General features: G+C 57.0%; 1 protein-coding gene across 1 annotated transcript in view; it reads left to right on the top strand.

Moving 5' to 3' along the window:
• The window catches only part of TXNDC16 (thioredoxin domain containing 16), a 40,326-nt gene extending 37,813 nt beyond the window's left edge, over positions 1 to 2,513 (top strand). Inside the window, exon 19 of the mRNA XM_075150743.1 lies at positions 396 to 2,513. Within this exon, the coding sequence (XP_075006844.1) occupies positions 396 to 679 (284 nt within the window). The 3' untranslated portion in view covers positions 680 to 2,513. The remainder of the gene's footprint in view (positions 1 to 395) is intronic.
• The last annotated feature ends 18,464 nt before the right edge of the window (positions 2,514 to 20,977 follow it).

Here is a 20,977-nt window from a genome sequence, read left to right as displayed (position 1 = left end):
CCCCGTATAGACAGCAGTCTCCCCTCACTCCTAATGGCGTGTCAGTAACGCGCAGTCATTAACGCAGTTATCTGAGACCTGAGTGAAACATCCACCCACTGGTGGACAGACACCCAGTGTGACCTTTGCAGTGGGGGTGTCTGAGGACCGAGGGACCCCCATAGCCTTTGGGGAGCGGAGCCTTGGCCAGCTCCAGTAAATATTAATGCACACTTGGCTGGTTTAATTTGGCTGGCGTTAGTAGTTTTGGAGGAAAGAGGGTGATCTTTAAGAAACGGTCTTTAATTTTGCTTTCACTAGAAGAGCAAAAAAAGCCATCATTCCTTTGAGAGGGGAATGTCCGTGGAGTGGGGCTGCATAACTCTTATTAACACGGGACTGTGTTCGCTTCTCAGGTACCTTGTCTGACGAAGACTGGAAACCGCCTCTCCCTGCTTACGACTTCCTCCAGATGATGGAGACGGCCGTGCCCGAGCTCCCCCTCCACACCTCCCACCGCCCCGGGGACACGCCGGAGCAGCACCTGCCCGAAAGCCCGGGAGGGGACACTGCTGTCCGGGAGGAGCCGTCCCAGGAGACCAAGGCAGAGAAAGTCGGGTCCCCTGGGAGGGACCTGCGGGGGACAGCCCCGAGGCTGGCGGCAAGGGAGAAGCAGGGCAAGAGACATAGCGAGCTCTGAGAGCTGGGCATCCCTCTGCCCCGGGCAGTGAAAGATGTGGGACGGTACCCAGAAAACCTTATCACTTTCCCAGCCCTCCGTGAGCCTTTACGCCAAGGAGAGGAGTGCTTTCAGCTGTAAATTAATGATGAAGGGATAAAACAGCCCCTAAGTCTCAGTGTGACTTCCCTGCTGCAGTGTGCTGGCCGTTCTGTGATTTCTGATGCCAGATACGTGTCTGTACACCCCACACCTTGGCCCTCCCGGCTGCGGTTGGGATTGCATTTCACAGCAAGCAGCGAGAGCAGGTCTGCAGGGAGGTTGCTGCGAGGGAGCTCAGCCCGCCCCATAGCTGGGGGAGAGATGGGGTGAGCTCACCGCGCGCTGGAGGCTCGCCCGCGCGACAAACTACGCTGGAAAAGTCGAATCAGTGCAGCCCTGCTTTATAGTTTCTGTATGTCTCATCTAGATGCTTTGGTTGCACCCGAGCAGGAAGGGGTGAGTGATTCCAGGATAAAAAGCACATTTCTCTCTCCCCGGTTGCAGTAGCAGCTCTGCTGATGTGTGTCGGCAAGCCCTGCTCTCAAAAAGCGATTACATCTGCACTGTAACCATGTGGAGCTGGGAGGGGAAGCGTACCGCCCACTCCACAACTGGCACCCGCTTGTGTTCACACCTGACTTGTGAACCAAATTCATGAGCATGTTCATCCTCGGGGGTAAGAGGAGTATCTGGTTAAAGCAGTTTTATTACGAAGACCAGAGCTCAGGTCATCGCAACGGCCGTGAATAGCCGGGGCAAAAATCTGCCAGCAAATCCCAAGGGCAGGCAGGTTGGAAGATGGCTTTGCTCAATGTTGGCATTTTCTTGGTTACAAGCCCGGGGGTTTATTTGCAGCCTCGATTTTTCTTTGCTTTTGGTGACAGCAGCGAGGTTGGTGCCTCCTGAGCTGAGGACGGTGCGGGGAGTGAGGTCTGCAGAAAGATCAGCGCTTCGGAAACGAGGCGGGGGAGATGAAGGACAAGGCTGGCGGTGCTGGGGACAGGCTACCCCGATGTGGGATGAACCTGCTTCACATTCGTATCTAGAAGGGGAGACGCAGGGCCTGGGAAAGTGGCTTTCCAGCCTCTGCTCATCTCTTAGGGACAGCAAAAGGTCTGTCGTTCCTTGCTGGAGGACCTGAGCCTGCAGAACAGCATGGGATGTGGGCTGGGGATGTGTTTGGAGGAAAGCTTTGTCTAATCCCACTCATGCCATGACGATCTTCCCACCCCCTTCAATAAACATCTGCTCCTTTCCACAGCACTGCTGAGATGTGCTGGGAGGGTCGGATCCTCCTCACGGCTCTGAAGTTACTGGGCAGGGGAAAAATTGATGGTAAGGAACTGCTGAGAGCATTGTAAAGTCTGTATTTCTGGTCCTGCAAGCAGCCCTCGTGGTTGGGAGTATTTTGAAATGCCCAGAAATAGACCATTAGTCCTGGGCTCTCCTTGAAGCCCTTAATTGAAACAGACCATTTTTGGACTTAATGACAGGCTTAGAGCCAAAATGTGTGTATTTAAAGTAATAAACTGTAGCGTGCAGATCGGAGCCTGCCATGCAGCTGAGTATTCCCAAGGGAAGGGGTAGGTCAGGGCGCGAACAGATCCTCCGTGAGTTCCCGTCATTCCTCTGCTGTATAAGGTCGTTACACTGCTGGGCTCTACGAGCTGTACGTCGGTCGTTTCCCATCCTGTCCCTAATGACGCCACTGCTGCTGGTAACTGCGTCACTCTCCCGCTTGGTGCAGGTGAAGTGCGATATTTGGGCTTGTCATTGATGTCTTAAATAAATTCTATATCTCGAGTACGGTCAATCTGCATCTGTCTTGAGCGCAGCGTGGGGGCTGGTGTCCTGGGCTGGGGTGGATGCATCCCTACGGGCACGTTCCCCCAGCTTGCCGAGCCCCGCAGCAGAAGGATCCCTTCCTTCAGCAGGGTTTCTGCAAGACGAGGAGCGTTCCCACATCCCCGCTCTTCTTGGCCACGCGTCCTTTTTCAATCGCAGCCCGTCTCTTGCGCAGCATCGGGGCAGGAGCTTGTCACTAGGGGTCAGTGCCACATCTCGATTATGGCTGCAAAAATTGCTGTGTCTCCGATGGCTGCTTGATCGATGCTGGAGCATTGCCACCAAAGCGACGGGGGGTCGGGAACTGCTCTCCGGTGGGGTCCTGTGGGGATGCTGGTGGCTGAGGGACTGTTTGCTCCCAGGGGCGGCGGTTGTAGCAAGCCTGGAGGGCTGGGGAGCTCCGGGCTTCAGCCCCCACATCAACAGCGGGATCCATCAGCCCGAGCCTCCCGGCTGGGGTTGGGGGTGCCAGGAGCCCTGAGCCCAGCCCAGGCAGCGGGTCCCCCTGCGGTCACTTGGGGAAGGGACACGCTGGTCCATGTCCCACCGCTGCTAGCATCAGACTGGGTCAGCAGCTGTGTTTGCTGGAGCTGCTGACTGTGAGCACGGGTGCGGGTCAGGGTCCTGGACCACATCAGGGTGTACGGGCCTGGCTTTGAGTTTGTTGTTTGTTTGGGTTTTTTTTTAAATACAAAATGTCTTTTTCATTGTGTAGCACAAGCATGTACTTAAGGAAATCTATGGAGGTATATATGTGCCAGGATATGTACATATAGGGAGAAAATGTTAGGGATATTGGGGACAGTTTGATTGTGGTTTGCATCCCACAGCGTGCTCGTTCGCTGGAGGAAACGCTCCTGCTTGGTTTTAAGAGCTATGGCTCTGGGGACAGACCGGTGCGGAGAGAAATATTCAGTGGGTGCTTATGGCCTTGAGCGAGGAGCGAGTCGGAGGAAGGAAAGCTCTGGACCTGGGGGGCAGCTGTGAGGGACGGAGCGCATCCCGCCCGGCTTGAGGAGCGGGATGCCATCCTGCATGCACCGCTCCGCAAAGAAGTGGAAGGCAGCCAGCGATCGCTGGGGGACCGCGTGCGTATCTACCACTTCTCTGTGTCTTGGCACGTACCGATGCTGAAATGAGGCAAGTTCACAATGAACGCTGATGCTCTCAGCTCCTTTTTCAACCATTTAACACCAGAAGACATGTCTTTTTGGATAAACCGTCTTATCTCCCTAGATGACACTAGTGAGGTGCATGCTGAGCTGAAGAACTGATAGATTTCCTGACCGATATCGTATTGACTATGGCTTCAGACCAAACTCTTCTTTTGATGGTACTTTATTTCAGCGATACACCAAAGGTGGACATTTGCACGTACGTCGTGCACTTTGGGAGCCTTTCAGGGGGTATTCAAGTGTCTGTGGTCGATCAGAAGATAATATGATGATGCACAAAAAAAAAAAAAAAGGATTATGTGCTTGTCCTGCAGAGCAAAACAATTTAAATTATTGTCTGAAACAATAGGAAATTCTCCGTGCGCTGTGGTCTGACTGGTCTTTCGCCATCCTCGATGAGCCCTGCAGAGCCATCACCATCAGTTAGGAGGGAGGAAGGCTTGCAGCAGCAGTGGGAGGGAACATTAAGGCTGCACGTTGTAATTTCCATGTTTAAAGAGCTTTTAGAGGAAGGGTTACAGGGGTGCCTGCTGCGTGGCCGGGCCAAGGGCTGGTGGATTGAACAGCATGAAAGCCTCGGGGACCTGGCTACGGGATGGAGGTTTCCATGCCATCTGCAGCTGACTCAGGTGCCGGCACGCTCCTACCGGCTCCCACTGATGTCTCTGCTGGGTGCTCTCCAAACCATGGGACATTGGGAAGCAATCACGGCGTTTCTCCCAGCTTTTCAGCCCTTTGAGCAAAACGAGGGTGGTGAAGACAAGTCGTTGTGGTGGAAGGGGAATTTTCCAAATTGGCTGTTCTCAGCCCATCCTGGACCACTGATGGCCACAGTTCTTCCCGGTAAGCCTCGCTCCGTGGCCGGGCTCTCATCTGGCTCTGCCATAGGGATACAGCTGCAGGATGGCGGAAGAGAAGGCTGTAGCAGGGAGGAGGCAGGAGAGGACATTGCCCCCAGGAGGGAGATGTTGCAAGGCAGGAGCGGGGGCACGGGAAGGACACATCTGCCTGTGCGCAGGCAGCTGCCGTGCCAGCGATTCCTGGCAGCGCTGCCAGGATGTGAAGCAGGACGTAGACCTGGTGGGCTGGCTTGCGTCTCTTGGGCTCCTCGGTGCCTGGTGCTGCCTGGGGACAGTGGGGGTCTGGCAGGGCTGACGGTGGGGACCGGTCGCTCCATCCCATCTTGATGGTTCAGCCTGGCAGAGATGCCACCGGGCAGGTTCCTCTCCAGCACGGCTTGGCCATGATCCCTGCCATGGGGCACCCTCTCCTGCCGCAGGGCCCTGCCAGCAGTGACGGAGCCACGGCCAGGGCTGTTTGCCCGGAGGATTTCCAGCTTTCTCAAATTGCCGTGGGCAGGTGGATGGCCAGACCTCAGCCCACCCTTGGGGTCATCCAGCTTTACAAGGGTGATGTAAACCACCCTGGGGCTGTGATCCCCGTGCCCTTGGCGTTGCCTGAGGGGATGGGAGAAGGGTCCCGTGGCTCAGCAGTGCCTGGGGTGGTCCGTCATTGCCAGCGGGTCCCCCTGCCCAGACCCAAACCAGCTCCCCGAGCCCACGCGATGCCCTTGTTGCCTGCTGGTCTGGGGCAGAACCAGTGGCTGATGCACGGTGGTGGGGAGCAACCCGGGGGGAATCTGGAGACAGACAGACAGACAGACGTCGGTCCAGGGGTGGGACGGGAAGTGGTCGGTGCCATATTGGCACGGCTGGAGGTGGCAGAGGAGCTGCGCTGGGGAAGGGAGGGTGCAGGGGCAGGATGGAGCTGGGATGTGAGATAAGGGGTGGCGGCTGGGCGGGATAGGTTTCCTTGTGGCGTAGGGTGGCTCTTCCGCCTGGTGCTTCCATTGCTAAAAATACAGTTCCTGGTGCAGGCCCAGGGCAGGTACCGGCAGCACCCAACCCCACGCTGCCCACGGTAGCTTGCAGGGTGGCCGTGATGGGGTCTCCATCCCTTCTGCCCCATGCCCAGCATGGGCAGGGGTTGGGTCTCTGGGATGAGCAGCCCGAACCAGCTCCTCATGGAACGCCTTCTCTCTGCATTTTCCCTTCCCAACAGAGAGGTGCTCCACCTCCAGCATCTCCTTCTGGGACTACACCACGGCTACAGCATCCTGCTCTGTCCCCAAGCCGGGTGATGTGGGTGTCCACGCAGGGACCTCCCTGCTCATGCCGCTGCCTGGTCAGGGTGACTCCCACACCCAATGGGTGAAGTCAAAGACCAGGCTGGAAGAACAGCAACCATAATGGACCATCCCATGGCAATCCCTTCGCAGTGTCTTTCTCCCCTCCCCGGAGAGCGGGAGCCCCTGGGGTTCCGCGGGGCTGGGAAGGGAGCGGAGGTGGCATGTCCCTCGATGCCACGTCGCTGGCTCCTTTGTTCATTGTTCCCTCTTGGCTTGGCGGAGCCGGTGTGGGGACGGAAAGCGATAAGAGGGGAGAGTGCACAGCTCCGGTTCCTGCTCTCCAGCAGGTTATTTCCCCACTCCCCAGACCTCTCCTTAGGTAAACTCAGCACTTTGCCTCCCTTAGAGTTTGCTTTGCTCTCCCACACTCATCCAGCACGGCACGGGGCCGAGGGAAAACAGCACGGCTCTATTAATAGCCCGTGGGGTTGCCAAATCCCTATGTTGAAAGAGCGGTGGTGGCTGCAATACCATGATTCAGCCCTCAGTGGTAACAAACGGGCCGGTTCCCCAGCGGGGCCGTGCTGGGAACGCTCCCAGCTTCGCTCCGGCCCTGGAGGGCGATGCTCGGCCCTCCGGCAGGGTGCGGAGGTGGGGAAGGGCCTTTGCTCCATCGGCCGGGGATTTCTTGGCTTGCTTGCAACACAAATAGTCGTATCACTAAAGTTGGTGTTGTTCCTCTCCGTTGGCGGCTGCCCAAGTTCATGGGCTGGACTCACTCCGCCCATGGACCCACAAAGAGTAAAAACCGGGACCCCCCATGAGGGCAAAGCCATGGACCCATCGCTGCGGCTCCTGGCACCCAGGGCTGAAGCGGGCTCTCAGGGATGAAAGCCATGGTGTCCCTGGCGCAGCCTTGCTCCATGAATGGTCCTGTCTGGAGGAGAGCGGACAGCAGAGCTTCTCAGTGCAGTGCTTGGAGCATCAGCTCAGGCCCCTTTTGAGTTTTAAGTCTTGGGGTCTTCTCTCCCGCAGCTGGGCTTATGAGTGACCCATGTTGGGGAGTGGGAGCTTTTAAGGGCTGGGTTACCCTGGAGAGATTCTCCGGGTGACCCGCTGTGCACCCTGGACCTGCTGTGGGGAGGTGGGTGGGAGAAGTGGCCCACGGGGAGAGGTGGGATGCTGGACATGGAGGTACCACGGGGCTGCGGGAAGGATGCTACGGCTGGGAGAGTTCAGCTTTGCGCAGCAGCGAGCGGAGGAGGGAGCCCCAGCTGCGAGCGGGGCCAGGCACTAACACCAAGGCAAATATTTGGAAAAGCAGTTACTGCCCAAAAATAACTACAAATGCAAAGCCAGAACAGTGTCCACAGGCAGCCAGAGTCCCCTGGCCCGACGCAGCTCCCAGCGTGGGGGACAGCGGTAGGACAGGGACATAGCCAGTGCCTGGCCATTTATTACCCTTCCTGTGCCGCTGTGTGGGGTCTGTGGAGCTTCTTTGGGCTCAACTATTTGGAGACACCCCATCCCCATGGACCTGGCAGCTGAAGAGGTGAAAAATATCCTCTTCTCCCTTGTCGGTTCATGGATGCTGAAATGTGGGTACCAGCATCCAGACAGTCTCCTCGTTCGCTTCCAGGAATCAGTACTTTTAGGTTCAAATTCAACCTCTCTGTTTAACTACAGCCAAGAGAGGATATTTGAGAGCCTAAAGGGATTAGCACCAGCTGGGGGGCTTTAGGCACGGGTCCCTGTCCCCACGGACCTGCCCAAACCTGAGCGCAGCAGGGCTGGAGCCAAGGCGATGGCTCAGCCTCGTTGCAGGGGAGCCAGATGTGCTGCTGGCAGCTGCCTGCGGGCAAACCCAGGACCGTGAGCGCAGGCTGTGACTCGCCAGCCTTTCACCAGGCACCACACTGCATATTTGCAATGCCAGGCAGCCCGCTCGCCCCCCCCCCCCCCCCCCCCGCCCTGGGTTTTGCAGGCCCCCGGGGAAAAACGGGGTGCATGAGTCACCCAGCCAGGTGCAGAGATTTCGACCCCATTATGAGACATCAGCCCGGTGTCTGGGTGACTTGGGAACTGCCTGAGCTCGGAGGTGGCGGGGAGGGGACAGTCCCCTTCCCAGTGCTTGATTCCCTGGGGACTGAGCTGCGCTGGGAATCAGCCTTGCACCGGGGACAGGAGGGTGCTGGGGTAGCTCACGGGGATCCTGACAGAGTCGCTCCAGTGGAATATTTCCACTGGAGAGCCAGTGTGACAACCACAGGCTTCAACTGAGCTTCACCCCCATCCTTGCCAAGCACCCAGGTGGCCCCAAATCATGTCCTCGTGTCCCCAGTCCACCCGCCAACCCCAGCAGCAGCCTGGCCAGGCAACCCGGGGGTGGGACACGCGGGAAGCACTGACAGCAACTGTCACAGCTCCACTGCCACCAGCTCCACTGCCAGAGACCCCTCTGGGGTGGGACCCCTGGGAAAGAGCCAGGCCCCCCAAACCAGGAGACCAGGCACAGGCTGTTTGAGGGCATCCCACCGAGAAGCATCCTTCAGTGCCTGTGGGTGGGTCCAAGCTCCCCCGGGGACTGTGTGTTTTTGGGGGCCATAAGGTGGTGGAGGGATGCAGCAGATCCCCACTCCAGACACCCAGCTTGGAGCTCCAACTGGCTCGGAAAACCTCAGCCAAAGCCCCTGCCCGCTCCTGCTGAGCCGGAGCTGGGCGTAAACCCGAGCAGGCAGCGGCGACAGGTACCTGGGATATCTGAGTGTGATTCCTCGCCCGGGATGATGTGCCCAGAGTCCTAATCCTGCCTTTTCCTGAACCATCCCCAGGCTTCTGCGTCTCCCTCCTGCTGAACACCCCCATCTCTCCCCAACCCCCCACCAGCTCCCTGGGAAGAGCACAGCTCCCGAAAGGACACGCGGTGTCGAAACCCATCTCCTAGGTGCAGGAATGAACTAAGATGACAATTGGGGTGTGAACGACTGCGGTTTGACCCGCTGGCCACCGTCCCCTGCTGCGGTCCCCACCCTGATGGCACTCATCCTTCCTCCTCGTGCTGCAGGCAGCAGCACCCGTGGGCAGGCACCGCTGCCTGCTGCCAGCCCTTTGCACAGAGCTGGGTTTCTCCGAGGTTAACCGGCCGTGCTCTGAGCCGTCCCCACGTGCAGAGCCCGGGGTCCAGCCTCTTGTCCCCCTTCGGCACGGTGCCACCTCCCCCTCCTGCCCTTAATGAGGAGCATGAAAAATATGAGCTTGCAACCCTCTAACGCATCACCCTCAGGGGCTCCGGCTCCTGGGGGACACAGAGGTCAGCTGAGGACCCCAGAGGGACAAATCCCAAAAGCTCCAGGTCCCTCTGCCTCTCCTGTAGCCTCTTGCTCTTCCCCTCGGGTCGGGTCGGAGGCAGCAGTGAGGCACAGCAGGCTCCGGGTGCAGGCAGGAACCTGCTTCATTTCTTCTTCTTCTCTGCAGGGGACAGACTGAGCTCCTCACCAGAGCCTTCCCCTCCAGGGACTCCACATCGGGGCTGGCTGTGACATTCCTGTGTCCCTGGGTCCCACCTAGCTCTCGGGCAGTGCTGTTCCGTGTTCCTACTGATCCCTGTCCCCAGGAGATCAGCAAAACTCAGAATCCATGAAGAAAAAGCCACCAGAAACCCAACCTGTTCGTTTAGCCTCACCCCACGATTTGCAGCAGGGTTTGAGTCAGGAGCTGGGGACGTTTGTGGTTGCCAGCTCGGCCACGATGCCGCAGCCTCAGGCAGTCGGACATTGGAGCAGGGCTTAGAGACTGGTCCCAAGGGGCTCGGAGGTCCCAGCACCCATGCTGGGGATGGGTCACCTCCTGTGTGGCACCCTCACCGGCCCCGAGGACACCAGGACGGCCATCCTGGGTCAGACCAAGGCTGTTTCTGCAGCAGAGACCGACAGCTGCGGCGTAGGGCAGGACGGGGTTGGCATCCAGCCTCGCCTCTCCCCATCCATCCGGAGGGACACCCAGTCCTTCCTCCCAGTTTGCAACTGGTGGGCACAGGACCTTCTGCATTGGAGGCAGACGGGTCCCTCACTCCCCGTGCCTTGTTCTAGTGGGGTCGGGATACCCCTCAGGGACTGTCCCCAGTGCTTGGACTGGGCAAACGGGGATCTCCCTGGGAGTGAAGCAGGTCAGGACAAAAACAGGCCAACCCATGGAAGGTGAAATGGGAGGGCAGGAGCGTGATTCAGGCTTTGTCACCCCAGGACAGGCTGGAGGAAATCCCTCTTGAGCCATGCCTTGGGAAGTCCTGTGGCTTATCGGGACCGCGGTGACCCAGAGATGCCACCCCACAGCGGAGAGGGCTCTCAGTGATGGGGCACGGCCAGACGCCAACATCTCTCCCCGGCTCGCCTGCAGCCGGGCTGCGGAGGACGAGATGCGAGATGCCAGGGGTGACACGCAGGTCGCCAAAATGATGCATGGGCTGAGTAAAAGAAAAAGCCGGGGTTTTTCACCAGGAGGGATTTCTCTCTTCCTTTATCGCAGCCAGGAGCACAGCACGGTCCGTTTTAAGGACTCAGCTCCAGCTGAGACAAGGTCTCAGATGTTTTACTTTATCTCTGCAGTCTGATTCCCAGGGAATGGGAAGGGCTTCACAACACAGCCCAGCCGTCCCCGGCTCCCCGTGGCAAAGCTTCAACTATTCCCCTGGCAAGCCGTGTCCTGCGGTACGGGAGGAGCGGGGCCAGCTGGCTGCTCTCCCCAGCCTTTCCCCCGTGCTGATGGCCCCAGTGATCCAGCACCACTGGGGGGGCTCTGGGAGGACACCCCTCCACGTCCCCTGTCCCTGCGAGGTGGATTTCCCACCCGTGGGTACATCCCTGGCTAGACCCCGAGCTCCTTGCTGCGGGGTGGTGGTCCCTTTGGAAAGGGGGTAGGTGAATTCGGGGGGGCTGGGTTGGCTCTTGGTGACTGCTGACCGTGGCCAGCCGAGGTTGCTCTGACTTGCCCTGTCCTTGGACTCATTCCCTAAATCCCAGCTAGCGTCTGCTGATGGAGACAAGCTTGAGAGACCTTCAGCGTGAGCCAGCAGGGCCAGCCTTTCCTCTCTCCTAAAGGGCTCCCAAAGCAGATCTATGTTTTTAAGACCATGAGTTAAAGCCATTTAATCACAACCCTCCTGCTATCCATTTCCTTTGGACCTCCTTGGCTTTCCATGATTTTTTTTTCAACACCATCCCCCCGAGATCCCGAAGATGGTTGAAAATTGAGTCAGCAGCAGCCAGGGCCACTTAGCCCTGCTCTCCTCTCTTCCGCACCACAGGGATCCACACCACGACGCAACAAAGGGCAAACCCCTCCGTGCATCCACCTTCCCGTGGTGTGGCAGGGATTCCCAAGGAAAACGAGTGCTTCAGCGGTGCCAGGAAGGATCCTGAGATTTCCCAGGGAAACAGGGCTGGGCTTTTAGTCCAGAGGGTTTTGCTTACCCCTTGCCTACAGCCAGCCAACCCCGGTGACAGTGCGGCTCCACCGGGGATGGGGTCCCTGCCACCCCACCTCAGCAGAGAGCAGGGCCAGTCTTCATACAGGGAATTGTCTTATTTTACCCAGCACAGTCTCCCAGTCTGGGCTCACTGGTGGTGTCCCAGTGCCACCAGCACATTAATGTCCCCAGTCCCTGCACCAACATGAGGTTATAGAGACCCAGTTCCCCCAGCTCTTCGCACAAGCCCTTCCATCTGCTGATTGATATCGAGGACAGGAGGTATTTTTCTTGGACTTAACAGATAGGCCCTCTCCATTTTCTTGCCCAAATAGAGAAAGGTATTTTTTTTTGTTCCTCCCAGCCTGCAAAATCCAGCTGGCAGCGGGCTGACGACGCTGCTGTCATTGTTTTACTCTCTGCAAAGCTCTTGCTAATTGGTCTTTGCTTTCCTGGCCGTTACCTTCTTGCCGTGACCTCCGCCTGCCCCGTGCCGCTCCAATGCCCTTTGCATCGGGCTGCGTGGATTTTTCCAAACCGCAGCGGCCGCTGGTCTGCGTTGGGAGTCCCACGAACCGGGGTGGGACACGCCGCAAAGCTGCGGGCTGACAGGGAGTTTTCAGCCGACTCCTTGACTTCTTCCATCCTGGATGTCCCCTGGTGTGCCAGGCCCCGGGGTGTGGGTCCCCGTGGGAGGCAGCCCTGCTCCCCCCAGCTGCTGCAATCCCCTATGGACCCCCTACGAGGACAGGGATGTTCCCCTGCAAGGACAGGGACCCCCTGTAAGGACAAGGGGCTTAGATCCTCTGCAAGTATGAGGACCCCACAATGACCCCCTACGAGGACAGGGACACCACAAGACCCCCCTGAAAGGACAGGGACCCCCTATAAGGACAATGGTACTCTACAAGAGGCTTAGACCTTCTGCAAGGATGAGGACCTCCTACAAGGACAGGGACCCCCCTCATGAGAACAGGGACCCCCATGCCAGGACAGAGACCCCACAGTGACCCCCTAAAAGGACAAGGACTCCACAGGGGCCCCCTGCAAGGACAGGGACCTCCTACGAGGGCAGGGTCTGCTCTGCAAGGATGGGGACCCCAAAGGTGTCCCCTATGCAATCTGCTGCTCCAGCAGCCATATGACCCCATGGGCTGCCAGCACCCTTCCACTCCCAGAAAGGCATCAGCGAGTCCAAGCAAGGGGAAAGGGCAATTAAATATCATTTAAAAAAATGCACTGGGCGCTGCTGTGCAAAGGCAAGTCTCAAAGCGAACACACCCACAAGAAGAAATCCTTCCCGGCTTAGCGCACCCTAAAAACACAAAATGACTTCAGAAAAATGTGAGAAAACATGAGCTGCTCTCCCCTGAGAGGGAAAAAATAGAGCAAAGCAGCAACATGATGGTGTTTGCTGACTGGACCTGCGTCCTTATCCTGGCAGGGGATGGGGACTGCACTCCTGGGGCCTTTGGGTGGGCTGGATAGAGGTGTGGGGGCATTGGCAGAAGATGCCCCTGAGAGCATCACTGCAATGCCCAGGAAAAGCTGTTCTCCCTTAAAAAGTTTTCAGATGCTGAGTATTCACTCGAATGCTCCCAAACAACCTGCAGAAGGGATGTACCACACCACGGCCCTTCAGCTCCCTCTCAAAGAGAGATTATTAATTATAAAATTTGCAAATCTTCATGATTTATTCTAATAATTACAGCACATTAATCATAATAATAAATAAGACAATCAAGACCCTCTTGCATAGCTATTCGAGAAACATTTGGCATCAGGGGAGCACTGGTTCTTTGAAGCTGAGCCCAGCCGCTCCGTGGGGCGGCTGTAGCGGGTGCCGGTGGGAAGCGCCGGCAGGAAAATGCCGTGTGCCCGGGAGGAAGAACTGGCCCCGGTGCCCCGGCTTGCACAAGCAACTCTGCCAAGGAGGAAAGTGCTGAGCAAGCCGCCCTGGGAAGGATGCTCCGAGGGAAGGACCTCTCCGAGGGGATAACCAGCTGTTTGAACCAGCGGATATCCTGCCCTGGATTTCCTGGTATTTGTTTTTGACCCCTGAACCCCTCTCAGACTTGTCAGGGGCTCTGTGTTTTGCTGTCCTGGCATGCCCCCAACTGCCCCGGCAGCGGGAAGCCTCCAGCTCCCAGAGCATCTTGCAGGCAGCGCTTGGGATTCTAGGCTGATTTAGCTGCCAAAGCTCGGGAAGGCAAAAGGCAATGAGCGGGGGGCTGATGGCAAAGTAATACCCTCAGGGAAACCATCTGAGCACGGCAATTTCTGATGGCCAAACACACCAGGATAGAGCCTGGAAGCCTTTCCCCTCTTCTCTGACCCCTTTCTCCTTTTCCCTTTCCCTTTTCTCTTACCCCCCTTCCCCTGTCCCCTGTCCCCGTCCCTGTTTGCAGAGCTGCAGGAGGTTTGCAGAGGCTTCGTCCTCCTTCTCATCCACCTCATGGACATGGTCCTGCGGCAGAAACGAGGGACGGTGATGGCCTTGTTGGGAACAGCCCCAGGGGACCAGGGGATGTTGGGGACAGCGATGACCCCGGGTACTGGAGGAAGCAGGAGCACTCCCGCAGGATGCAAGAAGTTTCCAAAACGATGCCCGATGCGATCACTCCAAGACCCCGAGCAGCTTCCTCCAGCAGCCCCGTGGACCCCTTGGCAGAGCCCCTCAGCCCCGGCACGGGCTGTCCCTGCCTCCCCCACGCGCTGGCCGTGCACCGGTTTGCTGAGGGTAAGTGCCGAGGACTCATCCTCACGGAGCTCCGGGTTGATCCGGCCTCGGCAGGGCCCTCGAAGAGTCCTCACAGCTGTAAATGAGCATTTCCCAGCCCCGATTGGATGAAAAAGCTCTTTAGCAGAGGAAATAGCAGCTGCTCATGACAAATAAATATTCCTTGGTGTATACATCCACTCGGCATGACAAACTCCATCACTCTCAATTAGCTGCGTGGCCAAAACTCTAGTAGCACGAATGTCCGGGGATAAACACAGGCAAAACCAAACAGCCCTGGAATGGCTTCTTGTAAACATAGTTACTTCTCTTTTTAAGCCTGTTCAAAACGCTGCCTGCTTCGATGTTTCACATCTGTCCCAGCCAACACCATCTCCTCCTGCCTCCCCACATATAGAGAGATAAAACCTTGTCCCCAGCGCGCCTTGGCAGCGGTATTGGGGATATTGGACTCCCAGTAAATGGCATCTTTAGTGGGTTTTATCCATCCTGGTTCTGCCAGCCATTGCTATGCTGCTTATTCAGCATCTTTCTAGGGTTGAAATTACAGTGCAGGTGACAGCAAAGGAAGGAGGTCAGTGAGGACATCGGTGCTGGAGCAGGTTTGGGGAGGGTGATGGGCTCAGTGAGCTCTGGGGATTTCGGTGCCTGTAGGCAGAGGGCGAGGAGGCAGCGGGGAGCAGAGCCCTTCTCCCGTGCATCCTTGCAGCGCTGTGCATTGATCCTGCCCCCTCCCTGGCACCCCAGCTGGGCAAAAAAGCCATGCAAAAACAAATAATTCAGCAGCCAGGAAGGGCCTGCTGGGAAGAGCCCAACTGGAGATGTTTGCATCTGGTGGGTGCCCTTTAGAGCAGCCGGTGGGAGAGATCGATCTGTGGATGCTCAGCATGAGGAATGGCTCCGTCAGCCCTGTGGGAACCTTGCTTGGCCGGGGCCGGGGCCGGCACAGCGGCTCGGCCGGGCTCTTCTCAGCACGGCACGGTGCTGGCAGCGCAGGGCTGGCTGCGGGAAGGGAAAGCTGAGCCAGAGCAGGGACCGTTCATCGCTGCGAGAGTTGCCAACGCTAACAGGAGCAAAGCCGGTCACAGCTGGGAGCTGGAGGGAGCCAGCAGCTGCAGGCTGGCAGAGCCAGGTGCCCGGGAGCAGAGGCCATCCCCAGCCCCGGCACCCAGGTGGTTTCCCCGTTGTTATTTCCCCTTTTTATTCCCTTTATTATTTTTCGGGAGTTTTCCCAGTTGATGCAGGGCACTGGGGGAACGGCCACCGGAGGGATGCGGCTCCCATGCTGGGAAGAGATGCTCCCACAGCACGGAGGGGAAACTGAGGCAGAGAAATGCAACGTGCCAGACTCATAGGACTGGAGGGCTGGTGTTTTGACCATGACAGGACCTCGCTCACAAACTGGCTGCTCAGAGAAACAAGCTTTTTCAGGTGGTTTTTTTTTTAGAGGGTTTTTACTTCAGCCACAAACTGGCACCTTCTGCAGCTGGGAACCGCAGCGAAAGCAGAGCAGGCGGTGGCTGCTCTCAGCCACGGTGCTGGGACCCAAAACCCTACACAGATTTATGGTCTGACTTGCTCAGAAACCCTGGGACCTTTGCTCTCCTCCTCGCATGAGCTCAGCTCACGAGGCTGCTAACGGGGTTCTGGTTTTACCTAATAAACAGGGTTTGCAAGGGAGGTCGCAGTGTTTAGCACGCGGGGCAGGGTGGCGAGCGATCCATCCTGCTCAGCGATGCCTCGTAACTTTTATGGCCTTTGTAAAAGCCAGATGCTTGACATGAGCTTGACACTGTTTAGTCTCTTGTTTTTGAAGATTTAGATCGCTTTGGGAACTGCACCAGCGCTGGCAGATCGACGGCGTTTCCCTGCGGACTCGATGGGTGCGGATGTTTCCACGTTTCAGGGAAATCCGGTTAAAAAAAGCAGCTTGGCATGAGAAAACATTGCGACTTCCAGGAGCCTCCCCAAACATGTGCTCACCTCGGGCTTTCGAGTAGGATGTGCCCCTTCCAAACCTCTCGCCGTACTTTTGTCCCCATGGCAAAGCCCGTGAACATCAGGGAAGCGTGGTCCAGCCCTCGCCGCCGGCTTCTCCCGCTCGGGGAAAGGCGATGTGTCTCCCTTCAGCATGCATCAGCTGTATAAGGAGCGGCAAGTGAGAATATACATTATTGCACGCCTCATCTGGATGCTCTTAAGGGAGAGGACTTTCTCCGGGGGCGAGCGCCAGGCCCGCCATGCGTGCACATCGCCGCAGCAAACAAACAAGCAGTGGCCTTGGACGGCTCGCTCCCTCGCCGAGCCACGGCAGATGTATTTTTAGCTCCGCATCCCAGTTGGGTTTGTAAAACTTTCCCTCCTTGTGTTTTCAATCAGTTGTAGATCATCTCTGAGCTCGGACTGGATTTTTCCCAGCCCGTCGGTTGTCCCTTTGGTTGGTTTTCCTGCAGCAGCACGTCCCCCAGCCGGAGGGGGAGGATGCTGGGGGGTTCTGCTCCCACCGGCCCTTCCCCTGCATGTCCCTGTGGTTCAAGGATGGCTCGGTGGCCAGGGGGGATGCATGGCTGCCCTCGCCAGCCCGGAGCCCAGCGCCGTCCCCGGCATCCTCCGGCTCAATCCCCGGGACACCTGGATCCGGCTGCGGGGAGAAATGAGCCCACAGGGGCTGTCGGCTGCGGGAGGGCTGCACTTCCATCCCGCATTCCTCCCTTATGCATCAGCTCCCGAAGCCAGGTGCCGGGGAGGGACAGAGAGCTGGGAGCGTGCCGGGAACCAGCAAGTCCCCCAAGCAGCCAAAACACCCGCAATTGAGCCAGTTTTGGGGAAAACTCAGATAAGACCTTCACCCACCTGCAACGCTGAACCAAAAAGCCAGGATGAAAAAAATTGGTATTATTCATACATTGCAAAAAGAGCCTGAAAATGTGACTGCAGAGAGGTAACGCTGCTACAGCCCTGCTGCTTCCCAGGTCTGGTAACCCCAGTGTGGTAATAACAGGGGATGGGCCATGAATTACTTGTTCTGGGTCTCAGTGTTGGGCGGCAGGCTCTGTTTTTATGCCTTTGATATTTGGGGTACCCCAGCAGCCTTCCTGGAAAGGGCTGACACCCTCGCTTACCAGGCTGTAAGGTAAAATACAGCCTGATTTAAAGTGCAAGCTCCCTCCTCTGGGGATGTTGTAGGACAGTGTTAGTTCCCGGTCACCAAAAAGGGACCCAGTGAATCCAGGGAAATGGGAGACATGGGGTGACCGGAGGGACCCAGAGGAGCTGGAAAGGTTTCACATTAATATGTGGGGATGCAGAGATCTGAAATGAGCTACAAAAGCAGAAGGCAGCTACGGTAAAGCCAAATGCTTCTCTTTTCCCCGCACTTGAGCTGTGGGGAATTGCCATCAGCTCCGACATCTGATGCCGAGGTAAGCCCTGGCACCGCTGCAAAGCTGGTTTGGGACCCCAACCGTGCCATCTTCCCTTAAATCACTTCCTCATCCATCTAATCCGGTTTAATAGCTATGACGCCGCACGCCCTCCTGGAACCCGGGGAGATGGGCTCGCTGCCCATCCTCTGCCCAGAAACGCAGTCACAGAATCATAGAATCATTAAGGTTGGAAAAGACCTCTAAGATCATTGAGTCCAACCGTCAACCCAACACCCCCATGCCCACTACACCATGTCCCTAAGCACCACATCTACACGTCTTTTAAATACCTCCAGGGATGGTGACCCCACCACTTCCCTGGGCAGCCTGTTCCAAGGCCTGACCACTCTTTCAGTAAAGAAATTTCTCCTAATGTCCAATCTAAACCTCCCTTGGCGCAACTTGAGGCCATTTCCTCTTGTCCTATCGCTTGTTACTTGGGAGAAGAGACCAACCCCCACCTCGCTACAACCTCCTTTCAGGTAGTTGTAGAGCGCAATGAGGTCTCCCCTCAGCCTCCTCTTCTCCAGGCTGAACACCCCCAGTTCCCTCAGCCGCTCCCCATCAGACTTGTGCTCCAGGCCCTTCACCAGCTTCGTTGCCCTTCTCTGGACACGCTCCAGCACCTCCATGTCCTTCTTGTAGTCTCCTCGGCAGGGCAGCTGCCTCCCGCCCGGCTCTCCCCTTCTTCCTGGGGCTCTGCTTTCCTTCCAGCCTCCCAAAGGACCGGACCAGCAATCCCAGATGTGCTCCGCAGGGATGCCGGGGTGCTGGGGCAGTGCCGCACGCAGCACATCACATCACCCACCTTTGCAGGCTGTCCTCAAACGTTGCCCACGTTTGCTGACCCCCATGAATGGGGTTGTGGGATTTTCGTGGCCCGTGGCAAAGCCATTGCCAAAGCACTTGGGCTCAGCCAGGAGACCAAAACAGCCAAAAAATGAGGGCTCGCTCCTTGCTGACAACACACAGATCCGGACGAGATGTTCCAAGCAAGCTAGAAAAGGAACAAGCAAGAGGGAAGCTCCCCTCTTTTCTTCTCTACTCTCCAAAAATGCCCATTTTCCCAAAACCACTGCATTGCAGCGCCATCATTTCCCATCCAAACCATCCCCCATCGCCTGGACCCTTTGGGTTTTTCTTTTTAAGGGAGACAGCCCAGAAGGAGAGGCAGACACTGGCCTCCTCCCTGCTGCGGGGCACAACTGGGAGCCACCCCCGGGCTGCTCCTCGCCGGCCGGGGAGAGTCCCGATCCCCCAGGTCCCACAGCTCCCCGCTCCCTTTGGCACCTGCGGAAAGTCCCTCTCCATTTTTAAGAAGTCTGGTGGGCAGCTGATGCCGTCCCTTGTCCCCAAGGGGTGGCTTGTCCCTCGCTCCTCTTCGGCAGCTTGATTTCTGGATGGAAATGCAGACGTAAAGACCTGCCTGGTGCTTCCTTACACCAGCGGGTTTCCAGCTCTGCTCCACAGTACGGACATAAAAAATCATTAAGGGTCGGCACAAACAACAAAATGACAATTTGGCATCTTGCGTTTAAGCCGAGCAGATGTCAATTGAGCTGAAGAGAGTCAAATTAATTTAGCTTTTGTAATGGCTCCTGCGTGATGCTAATAAAAGCAGCGTTTTGTGCAGGCTCATGGCTCAGGGTACAGAGAGATTCATGGCCTCCTTGTCCTCGCAGAGCTCTAATTGAGTTGCTTTTCTCATTTGAAAGAAGGAGCAGGAGGGCTGATTGCTTTTTTCATTTTCTGGGCAGGGGGGGTAGCGGCGGCAGGGTGTAACCCATGGCCAGCGGGCTTAGAGGTTGGGCCCGGCCAGGACACCCTGCCTGGGGGGACAGAGTGGTCCCCGAGCAGAGCGGTGTCCCACAGCATCGCCGGGTGAGGGACCCATCTCTGCGGGATGCACCACGGCAAAGGGACTCGTGTCTCGGGGGGTTCCTCTCCTTGCATGCACCGAGCCTCTCCCCGCCTCACAACCATTTCTTTTTATTGTTTTTGCATTAAATTTCAGCCAAATCGTTTCCCTGACCCCACTTGCCAGGATTGCTGTCCCTTACTGGGGACAGCTCGCACAAGAGTGACTCCGCCGCAGCCTTACCCTGCGAAAAGCAGATCCCAGCGGGATGGATGCTGGGAGGTTGTCTCCCAGCCCCGCGTTTCCTGATGAGGAGCCATAAACCTCCCAAAAAAAACCAAGCAGCCGGCAATTAGTGGTCAGCAGCCGAACTGGCGGCCGGCGGGAGCGGACCCCCGGAGTGAGAGCCGCCCGGAGCATCCCGCCTTCGGGTTGTCCCCTGTGCTGCCATGGATGGCCCCGGGTCCTCTTCCCACCGCTGTCACACGCCTCGGCAGGCTGTTCCCTGCGGGATGTGACCCCCCGCCCTGCTATTTCCAATGTGATGGGGTTTTTTTTCTTTTCTTTTGCATGCCGGGTAGCCTTTCCCTCTGCCTTAGAAGAGGATCAGGGAACTGATCCCAAAATTCCAGTGTGAGCAACCAGGTCACAACCATCCGGACAAATAAAGCGCACGGACCCACGGCTCTTCCCAAAGCTTTTGGCTCCTTTTCAAGCCAAGCACCCACTGAGACACAACGGGCTGCACAAGCCCTGAACCCCGAAGGTGCCTTTGCTGCTGCTGCGTGCACGGATGGGGAAATAATTGGGGAGGGGGTGACCGTGACCTCCAAGCGGCACGTGGGACTCTCTGCCAAATCTGGAGACCCAAGGCTCAGCGACAGAATTAATGACTTAATTGCAGGGGTTACGTGAGGGCATGGGGAGCACCCCAGCTGCAGCCCCATATGCAAGGCACATCTCACACCCCCCACTTGCTGAAATCCACCTCCCCTGAAACCCCCCAGGCACCCCCCAGCCGCAGGGAGCTGCCAGAAACCCGCCGGCAAGGCTTGAGCAATAGCAGCCCATGCCTGACATCTGCCCACACACATTTCGGAGGCCAGTAAACTTCCTGTGGATATTGGCTGCCTGACAAAAGTGACATAAATTCTGCCTTTTTTTAGGGTGGGTATTTTTTTTTTTTTTTTTTGTATTTTGATAACAGGTAGGAGCTTGACCTGCCTTTCCCTGGCTTCGGGATATACAAGTTTTAGGGAAGAGCTCAGAGGTGGGGGTTATTTCTGTAGCTCGGGGGGCAGGTTGCAGAGGTAAGGCAAAAATGTCATCGCACATCTATAAAACATGGGGTTTTTTTCACTTTTTAGGAAATTGGAGGCACACATTTCCCCTCTCAGCCTCCCCTCCTGCCCTCTCCCCCCATCCCAGAGGCTTCATCCCACCGGTGCTCCAGGCAGGTGACACATTTCCTCCGGGAGCCAGATCTACCCTGAGGTGCATCTTCAGCACAAATCCACACATGATTCAGCAGGCTCCTTTGAGAGACATTTATTATTTAAATAAATTTTTTTTTTTTCACATCACCTCAACTAGCAAACCATAGACAAGCTCCAAATCCCAGCACCTTTGGGCTTTCTGAGCA

This window comes from Calonectris borealis, chromosome 5 (genome assembly GCF_964195595.1).
Source record: "Calonectris borealis chromosome 5, bCalBor7.hap1.2, whole genome shotgun sequence".
NCBI classification, from domain to species: domain Eukaryota; kingdom Metazoa; phylum Chordata; class Aves; order Procellariiformes; family Procellariidae; genus Calonectris; species Calonectris borealis.
This window is presented reverse-complemented; position numbering and strand designations above follow the sequence as displayed.